The 12,671-nt window shown below is 40.2% G+C and overlaps 1 protein-coding gene across 1 annotated transcript in view; it reads right to left on the reverse strand.

Annotated features, from left to right (window-relative positions):
* LOC116612520 overlaps positions 1-12,671 on the reverse strand; it is a 68,149-nt gene that overhangs the window by 29,323 nt on the left and 26,155 nt on the right. The window contains exons 3-4 of the mRNA XM_048727293.1: positions 12,122-12,258; positions 11,687-11,815 (exon numbers count right to left, since the gene is read on the reverse strand). Coding sequence (XP_048583250.1) covers positions 11,687-11,815; positions 12,122-12,182 — 190 coding nt within the window. The 5' untranslated portion in view covers positions 12,183-12,258. The remainder of the gene's footprint in view (positions 1-11,686; positions 11,816-12,121; positions 12,259-12,671) is intronic.

A 12,671-nucleotide genomic window follows, 5' to 3' on the forward strand; every position in this document is an offset into this window, starting at 1 on the left:
ATCCAAATTGCTTCAAACTTTCACAGTATACTAAGGTCACCCATACCTATTACCAGTTTAATTTTGAGCTAGGGCGCCCAAACATCATTTTTCCGAGAAATCTCGACGAACTCAGACCGCTGGTCAAGTGAGCAGAAACGGGCAATATTTCGGGTTTTTTTTTATGTGTATTTCTGTATGTCTTTTTTCGACAATCTTGCAGTAGACATAAATTATTAGTGACACTGTTTCTATGACAACAATATATGACATCTGTGACACGTCATTTATTGGCATGGTATATAGCATAAGTTTGCGAATAAACTCTTAATTAAAGTAATAATTTAAATATCTTTCCCAAAAATTATTTTTTTCTACTTTTTATTTACAATAGAGGAGGCTTATTATGTGACACCATTTCTTTCGCTAGACAGGAGAGAGATTTCACTCCGATAAGTATAGAAGAGATAGAGGTGGTCACCAGTGTAAAACTGCTGGGTCTTACGTTAACGAACAGCTTAACTTGTGTTACGAGGTTTTGGGTGGTTCTTTTATGGTATTGGGGATAGCCGGGGATCGTACATGCTGAGCAAGGGTTGACCGTCTTCTTTTTCTTTATTGCACCGCTTGAGTGTTTACAAATGGTAGAGCTACCACTGGCTAGCGGGAGATTGGCTGTACGAAGGCAAGTACTTTCGGAAGGTAGTGAAGGAACATCTCTTTCCCGGAAGGTCGACGAAGCCAACTTTAGAGAGTCCTGACTAAACCAACCTAGAGCAGTGCCGTGTAGTGTCCTCGCAACAGTTACAGTACAATCCTAGAGCTAGTTACTATGCTGCTCAATTTATACTAATCTCATTAATAAACTGGTCAAACTGGTTTTAAGGATGATGTAAGAAAAGAAGATCGGGTGTTTACTTTGGGAAGAAAATCAACGATGAAATAATAAATTACTTAGAATAAATTCCTTCGATAGAAATAGCAAGAGCAGTATAAAAGGAATAGTTTGACTATAGTAATATGCAAAATTAAGTAATGTAACAGCGGTAAGATTAAGGATAAAAGTAATCGTTAAACTGTTATTTTAGCCTGGCAAATATAAAACCTGTTTTGCTAAACAGTAACTACGCATGCTTAGTCAAACAATGAAGAGATCCACGTAAAGCAAATAAGTGAAATGTCGAATGGAAAGTGCAAGTAAATATCTGACGTGTCGGAAACGACTTTGGCATAGATTAACAATTCCTTCATAACACTTGGAACGACCATGTTACTGAGGTCACGAAAAATGCTAGTAAAAGGCTCTATTTTCTAACACAACTAAAAAGAGCTGGAGTTCCCCAACACATGAGCTAGTATTATTTTACGTCATGCGTTAGATCCCTTATGGACTACGCCGCGCCAGTATTTTATAATAGCCTTCCTCAATACTTGAAAAATAAGTTTGTGCACCTTCAAAAAAGGGCGGCATATCAAACATATTCCCAACGGATAGTGTCCTTCGTATGCATTGCCTTATATGGGCATTGATGCCCATATTTAGAAGAGCTAAAGTTTTCCCGCTCCCTGATCTCCAGAAAACATGGTGAAAAATGCTGATTCCTGTCAATTTGAGACTCGAGGCAAACATGTGTCAAAAAAACTTTATCGCTTGGTCAAATCTTTATCACACAAGCCTTGAAAACCCCTTAGGCCCAGGCCTCCAAGAGATTGGCCGAGCGAGTTTTAAGGTCACCAAAATATTGATATGGTATCAATAATAACATCAGGAAGGTGTAAATTAGCGAAGGATATTGACATCAATCCGATCTTTGACAATCATAATTTACTGTGAGCAAGCTTTTTAATGACACTATTAATAATCCTAACCAATATAATATACATTTTTATCATATATTTTCACAGGAAGTAATTATATTTTATCATAATTATATTTATTAGTTATTAGTTTTTTGTACATTATTCGTAATTCAGCCTTTTGGATGCAATGCATATTTTAATAAATTATCTGTCTGTCTGTCTGTCTGTCTGTCTGTCTGTCTGTCTGTCTGTCTGTCTGTCTGTCTGTCTGTCTGTCTGTCTGTCTGTCTGTCTGTCTGTCTGTCTGTCTGTCTGTCTGTCTGTCTGTCTGTCTGTCTGTCTGTCTGTCTGTCTGTCTGTCTGTCTGTCTGTCTGTCTGTCTGTCTGTCTGTCTGTCTGTCTGTCTGTCTGTCTGTCTGTCTGTCTGTCTGTCTGTCTGTCTGTCTGTCTGTCTGTCTGTCTGTCTGTCTGTCTGTCTGTCTGTCTGTCTGTCTGTCTGTCTGTCTGTCTGTCTGTCTGTCTGTCTGTCTGTCTGTCTGTCTGTCTGTCTGTCTGTCTGTCTGTCTGTCTGTCTGTCTGTCTGTCTGTCTGTCTGTCTGTCTACCAGCATCCGCCATCTTGGATCCGCCATATTGGATTTAACGCATTGACTCCTGGCTATTTTAGAGCTGAATTCTAAAAAAAAAAAAAACAGATTGAAAACAGATACCTCCCCCCTATTCTGAGTTTTATACAGCCTGTCAAACACAGCTGAACCTAGTCAGCGGTATCCTAGCTTTCCAACAGTGCTTTGCGGTCCCCACTTTTAATCTCCACATCGGCGTTGTGCTGTAGCGAGCACAACTTGATGGTTGCTTGTATTTTTCATCAAAAATACAGCTATAAGCATATTAGGAGAGTGTCTCAGGACATCATGAAGTCTATTGGGGCATAATTGAGTGCTTTGCTTATGGATATTTCCAAGCAAAGGTGGATTCGTGATGATTTTTTCTTGTTTAGCTTTGCATGGATGAGAAAATAATTTTCTAATGAATCACCACAGCTCTCCTAAATGCTGTCTTTTCTGGAACCAAATTGATTCCCAAATTGTTAACACTGCTATTCTGGGTCTGTATGACCTGGAATTGATTTGTTTGGCTTCGGGGTTAAAAGACGTATAAAAAAAACATCTGACTTTGGGGAGAGAAGTGTTGACTGGTTACAAAAGTTCACCTTGAATTTATCGCTTAAACGTCCTCTAAACTAAAAAAAAAAATACTTGAAAACCCTCAAACTGTGGTTCTATCGTTTTGAAATCTTCAGAATACAATCGATATTTAAGCTATTCTTGCTCAAATACGTCAGTAGATTGCGGCAATATCAACTGTTCTTGAGAGGAGAGTAAGGGTAGAATCAGACAACAATATTTATTACTAATACTTAATGGAAATTGCTGGTTTTTATCCAAAATTGGAGCTTGAAGCTTACAGAATCTTAAAATAAGGCGGGAAATTACGAATTCCAAGTCCCAGGTTATCTGCAACTATTTTGATACAATGGTTCCCGTGCGCCTTCGGCGCCCGCGGCTGTGACCGCGCCAAAACAAACCAAATTTGGACTGGGAACTAGTGACATCTCGCTAGCCCAAAACCGAGTCAAAATATGCAAGCGTTCTCCGTCACCAAACTCTGAATATTGACAGTTTCTTGCTTCCAGGAACTTTACTTATGGTCCTAAAAGATTGGAAACTTTGCTAACCTGTACATTGTAGACTTTTGGATGCTGGCTTAGCCAATTTCTTTTTGTCCACTGCAATTAGAAGAACGAATACTTCGGCCATAGCTCAAGCTTCTCTCGCCGAATGAAAGATCTTGCGTCTCATAACAAAAAATAATACCATGATCAACTCGGATTCGTTTGTTTTCTGAGGGACCATAACTAGCGAAATTCTCTCGGAAACAATAGACGCTTTTGAATTTCCCTCATGCATTAATGATGACGGAAATTTAGTTTCTAAATTTCCCTTATACATTGATAATGAGAGAGATTTAGAAAAAGACAAAAGAATCTTTTGCCTTCTAAATTTCCCTCCACATCAGTGCATGAGATAAATTTTGAACCAAGAAGCTTCTAGTCTTCTAGTTTCCACCAGGGAAACAAATACAAGGCAGCTTGCTGATTAGCGCAGGAATGGACCCTGCGCCAAGAGACCAGAGTATTTTTGATCTCGTGATACCTAAACAACGTTATACTAGATCCATGTGGGATGATTTTGATGGCTGTACGCATGCGTGCTAATGACGTCAAAGAACTAAACAGTAGATAGTACATAGTTGCTCTACATATTCTCAAATCAAACTATGTAGTTTTGAGAATTGTTCGTGAAAATTTGGTGGTCTAAATAGAACAGTAGTATAGGGGTGCCAGCGCACTTTTCGCAAGATTGTTCTGGAACCAATTCATTTTATGGAAACTATATATATATTTGTTTTTTTATGGAAACTATTTGTTTTTCTTTTTGCGATATGTGCTGGTTTCATTTTATGATACCTGCCCATAGTTATGGTTGTTGCGTGACATTACTGGAGGAACAGGAAGTCGGTAAATTCATATTATAGGGACTTTCCCGCTGACAATACTAAACATGTCTATTGTATTAAGGTATAGGGACTTTCCCGCTGACAAATCTAAATATGTCTATTGTATTCAGGTTTCGGGACTTTCCCGCTGATGAGTATCAACCCTGTCCCCAATGCCCCAGCCGATAGGGCTACTGAGTGAGATCCCGACCCGATATCTCTTTGGTGGTGTTCGAGGTTTTGCGCTAACAGAGTTCTAATAGAACACCTGGGGCCCCAGATGCACCTAGCGGCCCTCGCTCGCCCTTAGGCCCCTGCAAGCCTTGTTTAAAGGTGTATTCGACGATGCTCTTTAGTTGTATCGTTACGTTTGGTATCTCTGTGTTACTTATAACCTGTATCTATCACCTCAAATGTGCTGATTTCTGTAGCGAATGGTGTTTTTCTAATATTTGGGAATTGTTCTATTGTGGATGTTCTGTAGATATCACGACTCAGTTGTACATACACCGTGATCCACTCCGTTAAGCTGTTAAACTTGTGGTTATATTCTCTACCAGAAATGTTGATGTTGTAGTATGTCTCTACTTTTTGATCTGTCAGTGGGATACCAACCTCGCCGAATTTAAGCCCTTGCACCTTAATCAGTCTATTGTCTTGGCTTAGGTTTTTCCTTTGATCCTTAAGGTTGTGGTGGATGTGTCATCTTGGCTGATCTTTTAACTAGGGTGTTGTGCTTGCTCGACATTGTTATAGAACTCTAGTGTTTGACCGACTGATCTTATCGTTGCCGTTCGGTTTGCATATCGTGTCTCTGATACTGAGTTTATTAACTTAACCCATTTGAAAGTGAAGATAAGTTTCAGATAAGTTCATATAAATTTATTTAACGTATATATGTATATGGACATTGCCAATGCATAGAAGCATATTATCCCAAAGATTGAAGCTGGGAAAATGGTTAAGACCGTTCGTGAAGTCATTAAGGAAACGGGACGTACCAAGCAGGATGAGTATGAGGGCGGCAAAAAAAGGTGTTCAAGCCCTTGGTTGAGAAGTTGGATAAGTGGATAGAGGAGATAAGCGAAAGAAGTACGTAGACTCTGTGAATAGACCAAAAGCGGATCCAAAGAGGCCGGCTATCACCGATAGGGGCGAGGCTGCTGCGTCCAAGCAGGTGAGTTTGGACAGAGGCTTCACCGACGATGATAAGACGATTCTGAGTGACGCTGGGCTTACTTTACCTAGTGTATTGTGGGATAGGCTGATGCGTGATGATACAACAGTTTGGGAGATGTTGGATAGAGGCGGTGAAGTGAAAAGAGGCTTGGGTCAAAGAGGGGAAGTCTCTCTAGTACTGGCCCTGTGCACAGAGTTGGTGCCCAATCGCGTAACAGCTTTTAGCGGTGCGTTTTTCGGTGCGTTAGTTACGATGCCATTTTCGGTGCGTTTTCGAGGCGTTTTACGATGCTTTTTTGTGATTCGTTTTGCGGTACTATTTTCGTGGCGTTTTACGGTGTTTTTTTCGAGGCGTTTTGCGTTTTGCGTTTTTTTATTTTCGAGGTGTTACGGACAATACGGGGATAGACGTGCCGAAGCTTATGGGTCGCCTCAGACTGGTAGCCCATAAGGACGGTCAGAAGGTGTATGACAAGAGTCGTCTTCCATACGATAGATATACACACAAAGTGTTTCAATAGTAGTAAGAAGTACAGCCGACCTCTATAGAATGGTATTCAACGAGCTGAATGAGTTAAATTATTCTTGGGCGCTCTATTGTCAGCACTTGCCCGCATTGGGTCAGAAGCACTACCATACCTATCTAAGGCCGTCACACATTAGCCACAGGTGCTCTTAGTGGACCAGCTTGTTGGGTTGTCAAAAAGGCCACTATAAGTGTCCCCCAAGACAAAGTTGATAAACTAATTAATTATATAAGAGCTACCTAACGCCAAAACAAAAGGAGTAAATTGTCCAGGCCCCCCAAACTGGATCTGGTATCTAAACTAACTATAAAGCACCAGGAAGGAGGGGGGAGGGGGTCCTCGAAGCGTTGCTTGCTTTGATCGGGGTGCCACTACTCATGTCAGCTATATTGGGTAAAGGTCTCTATGTAGACAATCGACCTCAAAACTACCTCCAAACGTACAGAATCCCCCCACCACCTGAGCCTAAGACCCCCATTTTTCGGTCAGTTGGGTGACCCAACGTTTAGATGCGGAGTCTAACCAAAGAGAATGCAAAAAAAAAAGCAAAAGGCAAAAGGGCTCCTGCTAGGCAGAAACAGCCGCTCAATGGATCCCACTACTCGGATCCCTGCTATAAGGATCGTTGATAAAACACTTTCAAACATCGAGTTTCTAAAATAATGAGCCCGCTGCCGTCCTTTGATCATCATATAAATAGATTTTACACTTGCTGCAGGCATTACGAACTTATCAAAAATAGAGAACACACAACATTTGGTGTTGAACTTCCTTGTACGTGGACTTTGGAAACCTACCTGTGCACGTCACAAAATTACGTGACATTTTATTTATATAATTAGTCACTCCCCGCACGGTACTCCGTGTACCGTTGCACCTTCTATTTTTAGTAAACTTATCTGTTTGGAAAGGTATCCGTTTTGTGTGTATAAGCAATGTTGTTGACTCAATACAATTTAGGCACGCTAGCGGGCAAAAAGAGGGCGTTTGTCGAGGCCCATTAGCGGGTGTTTATAGGGCATATCTTTAGAGGCCAGCCAGCGGGCAGGTGGCGGGCCCGCATTTGAAAGGACGCTAGCGGGCCTTTTTCAAAGTACGGTCCAGCGGGCATCAAGAGAGAATGCCAGAGGGCCTGTAGCGGGTGTTTTCACCGGGTAAAGGTAGTCGTTTTGGTGAAAATATAATTGCGAGGGGGACAAATGGTCAAGCCTTGCTTAATCAGTTATTATATGAAATCGAGTCTATCAAACGACTAAATTTCTATTTACAGTCGTAGTCAAACATATGTCTTCATATGATTTATATTGTTCTTGATTTATGTATAAAAAACATTAGAATATTAAACTTTATAAGTTCTCGCGAAGTGTACATTAGAGGGATGGTCAGGCCTGAGAAAATCCGCCATATAACTTCTGAATTATTATCGGAACAAAAAATATTACATAAAAAAACGAAAAATGTGGGTAATTTCAATCCAAAATTCGTTACAGACTTATAAATACGACATCAATACATGTACATAATTACATTATTTCCAATTATTCGTAAGGAACCGGTGTGATGTTACGCACCCTTTTGTCTTTTTGCTCAATTTAGTAGTAGGTGCTTCATCTGCAACACGCTTTTTAAAGACAAAAGAGAATGGTACGAACACGTATACGCTGCTCACCCAGGCAGGTCAGACAAAGCAGAAGGCTTTTAGAAACTAATATTTACTATAATATAGTATACATGAGTGGTCTCGAAGCAGAGGTCGAAAGAGACTTAGAGTGTTGGTTGGATATGGATGACCTGACGATGATGAGGGAATCGGAGCTTTCCGACCTTGTGTTCTTCCCACGCTTCCACGACTCAAACGGCTTGCTCAAAGGGACCCCGATAAGAGCGGAGGTTCTACATAATGCCCCTAAAGAAGTTAGGACGAGAAATCACCAGAGACACCATATCCAAGATGAGCAAGTTGAAGCTCGTCGAATTGGTAATGGAGGACTTCAGTTCAGACGTTGGAAGGGCAGTTGGTAGTTGGAAGTTTCATTCGCATGAATAATCATTTAAAAAAATATTTAATATAGTATATATTTAATATAGTATAATTAAAGTCCATTTTACTAAAAGACGTCGTGGAAGGCCTAGGACACTCACTGTTGATGAGAGGAGGGAGAGAGGAGCGCATACATCTTAAACATTAAAAAAGTGGTACTGTGAATTTTATAAAAACGGCTTAAACAACTCCCTAGCAGGGAAATGCAAGCACCAAACGAGAAAGCACTCTGGGAACCTCGACGCTCTTAACATCATGAAAAGGATAAACGAAATAGCACACAAGGGCATGCGCAAACGCACCCTGGAGCCGACTTCAAAATAAATGTCTATAGTACTATATATGGACAAGACACTTCGCCAAGTTGAGCAGTAAGACCAAGACGTCGCTACGGCCAGAAGCCACATAAACGAGAGATACCGCCTCACCGCTAGCGAATTGCGGTGCGCCAGTAGTAGACCTGCTAGTCACCGGCAGATGTCCTAGGTACGAGAAGACTATTATATTCAACGGGTGCACGAGATACTAAGAAAGCCTCGACACCCTCAAAAAAAAGCCCTATATATGATGCCATCAAATACGTCCGAATCTACAGGTTGTGAGCCAGCCGCCGATACAGCTCAAAGGGTCCAGTCTGGACCACTTGAACTATGTCCGGATTCAGGTGCACGCTAAATCACATTTAAAATTAAAAAGATATAATATATAAAAGATGAAACCATAAATATCTAACCTAATACTAGATATGAACAGACACTCTCTTGATAGACTTAGCAAATCAGACCTAATCGAACTTCTAAGGAAAGAGCAAAGACAAGCGTAAAGAAGTCATCGTATACGACACTAAGCCTAGGACCTACAAGCCAAGGCCACAAGTGCCGACTCCTTGCAAGAGCGTAAAACAGATGGTCCAGGAGTATGGAGACAACATAACACCACCACCACCAGAGTTCCAGGACAGGCCAGTCCCTGCAACTAGATCTCGTGAACCAGTTCCTACACCTAGGGCAAAGATAAAGCAGAAAAAGCGTGCTCTTAAAGGCTTCACCATGTCTTTGGAAATTGGAATAAAGAATGGTAGAGACCCCTAGCACAAACGCAAAACACGTGGGAGGCCACCACCTATCATATCACAAATATACTAGCATCTATGAAAGGCCTCAAATTTGCTACAGCATTAAACATTTCATTCCATGAAATGTCTGGCTATGACGTAGTGTCTAAGACTGCGTACTTTAACAGTATACCCCAAACAATTATCTACAACACTGAGATTAATCAGGCATTGCAGAACGCCCAGCAGCAAATTCTAAAATAAGATAGCCCAATAGGTATCTGGGGGGTCTGGTTGAACCATTGAATCAGTTGATGGCCACTATCTCAATATCGTAAAATACCAGCCAATGAGAGGCAACTCCTACATCAAACTACCCGTTAAATTACAGAATGCCACCAAAGGGTTGATCAACATGAAAAATGAAGACAACGATTGCTTCCGCTGGTGCCATATCAGACACTCGAATCCACAGGCTAGAGACCCTCAGAGGATTAAAAGTCCGACAGGGAACTCATCGAAAGTCTAGACTACTCAGGCGTCGAATTTCCGGTTACTGTCACATACTTTAATAACATCGAAAGCAAAACAAAATCAACATCAACGTATTCAGTTATGAGAATAATCAAATATACCCGATATACGTCTCAAAAGAGAAATTTTAAAACCATATGGAACTTCTGTTAATAACTGAGGGCAATAACAAAAGACCATGTGTTGATTAGAGACCTCAACAAGCTTAAGACCAGCGGTCTGAGTTCGCCGAGATTTCTCGGAAAAATGAAATTTGGGCGCCCTAGCTCAAAATTAAACTGGTAATAAGTATGGGTGACCTCAGTATCCTGTGAAAGTTTGAAGCAATTTGGATAAATATTTTTGGCAATAAAAGCCGAAAAGTAATTTTTCGTCTACAGCACCCGGTTTTGAGACAATTTTGTGGTTGTTAGAAAAAGACTGAAAACCGGTTCGCAACGCGTGACAAAACAACTGCAGCCTATATAAACCTAAAGAATAGATAATAAGGAACTCTCAGGCTAAAAGAAAAGCTGTTCTGTCAGCACCTTATTATTTTACACGATTTTATAATTTTATGTTTTTAGATGACTTTAAAAAGCCTTGAAATAATCGTGTAATATCGCCGATGAGATGTAGATTTGGCAAAAATGATTGCATTCATGGAAAAGAGCATCATTTCTGCTTTTGATATGTGAAATAAAATTTAGGGGCAAATGAAATCCGACTTTTTTTAGAAGCCGAAATATAACTACCTACGATTTCGATCCCGCAAAAACTTCTGTGCTAAATCATGTATGCATGACTTGTCACTTCTTACTTGGAGCACACTTGCTATATACGATGATGTAAATGATGCTCTTGACCAATGGTATAAACTATTCAATGACATTCTTACTGTGCACGCGTCTATTAAAAAACGTCGCATAACACGCCCTCTTAAACCTGATTGGTTCAATGCTGAAATATTTGCGGCAATTTTAAAAACGCGCAATTGCCTCTACTTCGCTTAAAACAGACAACTCCTGTAGTGATTTTTTCCAACTTTGGTAACTTTGTATCTATTGGTGCTGCCCTGGCGTGACTGGAAACTATTTCAGTACTGGAAAGCAATGAATCTGTTTTATGGATTTTTGAATGACGGCAATTTAGCTGTTGGAAATCATCAACAAGAGTTTGCGGAATTTTGAAAACTGGAGTTTAGGCTTACCCCACATCCCCTGTAATTTCAGCGAATTAGTCGAGGGATTTTATAAAAAAAAAAGCAAATACTGTAAAACCCATTTCTAAATACAACAATAGGTATCTTAATTGATTTCGGTAAAGGAACTAATGCTACATGAAGTTTCAGCGAATTAGTCGAGGGATTTTATAAAAAAAAAGCAAATACTGTAAAACCCATTTCTAAATACAACAATAATGTAGGTATCTTAATGGATTTCGGTAAAGGAACTCATGCTACATGGAATCAACACCATATGTGTAGTCAAGATTTCTACTAACCATCTCTCGGCTGCGCCGTGGTAATACAAATTGTTTTATATTAACCTGAACCTCGGTAAATTTTGTTTGACTAATTAGCATACAATATTATTTGATCGCCCAAAAATCGTCTCAGTTAAAGCCGCATTGTCACCAGTTTACTTCTGGAGGTCCGTCGGAAACCTCAACCATAAAAAAACAAACAAATATCTACAAGCAGCCATCGAAAAATGTGTTTCGTCTGTTAAAGTTTGGAAGTTTCCTACAGGAAATATTAAAACTCGAGGACACAGATGTTTATATCTTGAACTCCCTAACCTATTTACACTAACGTATATAAATATTTATTTCACCAGGTTCTTTGCCTTTTGTTACGGTTTGATTGATAAAATTAAAGTATTGGGCGCTCTTTTCCCTTTAAATGTTAAAGTCGTCGTCGACTTTGCTTAAGGTCCCTATTATCGTCGTAATCTTTGCCATCTTCACCATAGCCGCATCATTAACATAATGACAACCATCACCAAATTAGAAATCAAAGAGAGCATGCACGCACCTGAGGTGTGATCAGCTGATGGCCCGGTGTTATCGGATGGGGTGGGGCCCTTATTCCTCGACCAATCGAAATCATCTGTTCCTTGTTCGTTTGTCCAATTGCAGAAGTCGCGATCGAAGTTGCAGTCCCCTAAAAATAAGCAGTAAACATTGCTAGAAATAACCAAGGGTTTTAGACAGAAATAACGGCAGCGATATTGATATAGGCTGCAATCCTGCCTTTATCTGTATGCAAATCTCCGTCATCGCCACTCAGACACAGAGATACAGTGGAAACTCCATAGAGCGGACACTATCTAAAATCATGTTTTTCCTGCCAGTCAAAGTCTTCATACCTTCACGTTACGGACACTTTTGGAAGTCCCAAAGGGTTTTATATAAACGAAAATTGAATAATTACAATGTCCCGATACTAATAGATTAAATTAAAACTTACCAGGTTCGCTTGAATACACCAAAGCGAAGAGACTAAAGAGAAGATGAACCACATAGGCCATCAGGGATACGGCCTCTTGGGGTAAATAGATGTTCCCTTGAGCTCTACGCGCTCAAAATTACCAGTGTCGAGAGCCCCTAGATATTATCATAATGATATGTATAAGTATTTGACTATTATCATATTGATATGTACATATCAATATTTGGGTGACCTTCAAACCCGCTCGGTCAATCTCTGGGAGGCCTGGGTCTAAGGGCTTTTCAATATTAGTGAGATAAAAATTGGCCAAGCTGTCAGGTTTTCTTTTTTGACAAATTCTTGCCACGAGTCTCAAATTGACAGGAATCAGCATTTTTCACTATATTTTCTGGAGATCAGGGAGCGGGAAAACTTTAGCTCTTCTAAATATAGGCATCAATGACCATATAAGGCAATGCAAACGAAGGACACTATCCTTGGGGAATGTGTTTGATATGCGTATATGTAACCATCAATCACTATGAGTGTCGAGATAATAGCCCCTAGATATTATCATAATGATATGTGT

Source organism: Nematostella vectensis, chromosome 5 (genome assembly GCF_932526225.1).
Source record: "Nematostella vectensis chromosome 5, jaNemVect1.1, whole genome shotgun sequence".
Classification (NCBI taxonomy): domain Eukaryota; kingdom Metazoa; phylum Cnidaria; class Anthozoa; order Actiniaria; family Edwardsiidae; genus Nematostella; species Nematostella vectensis.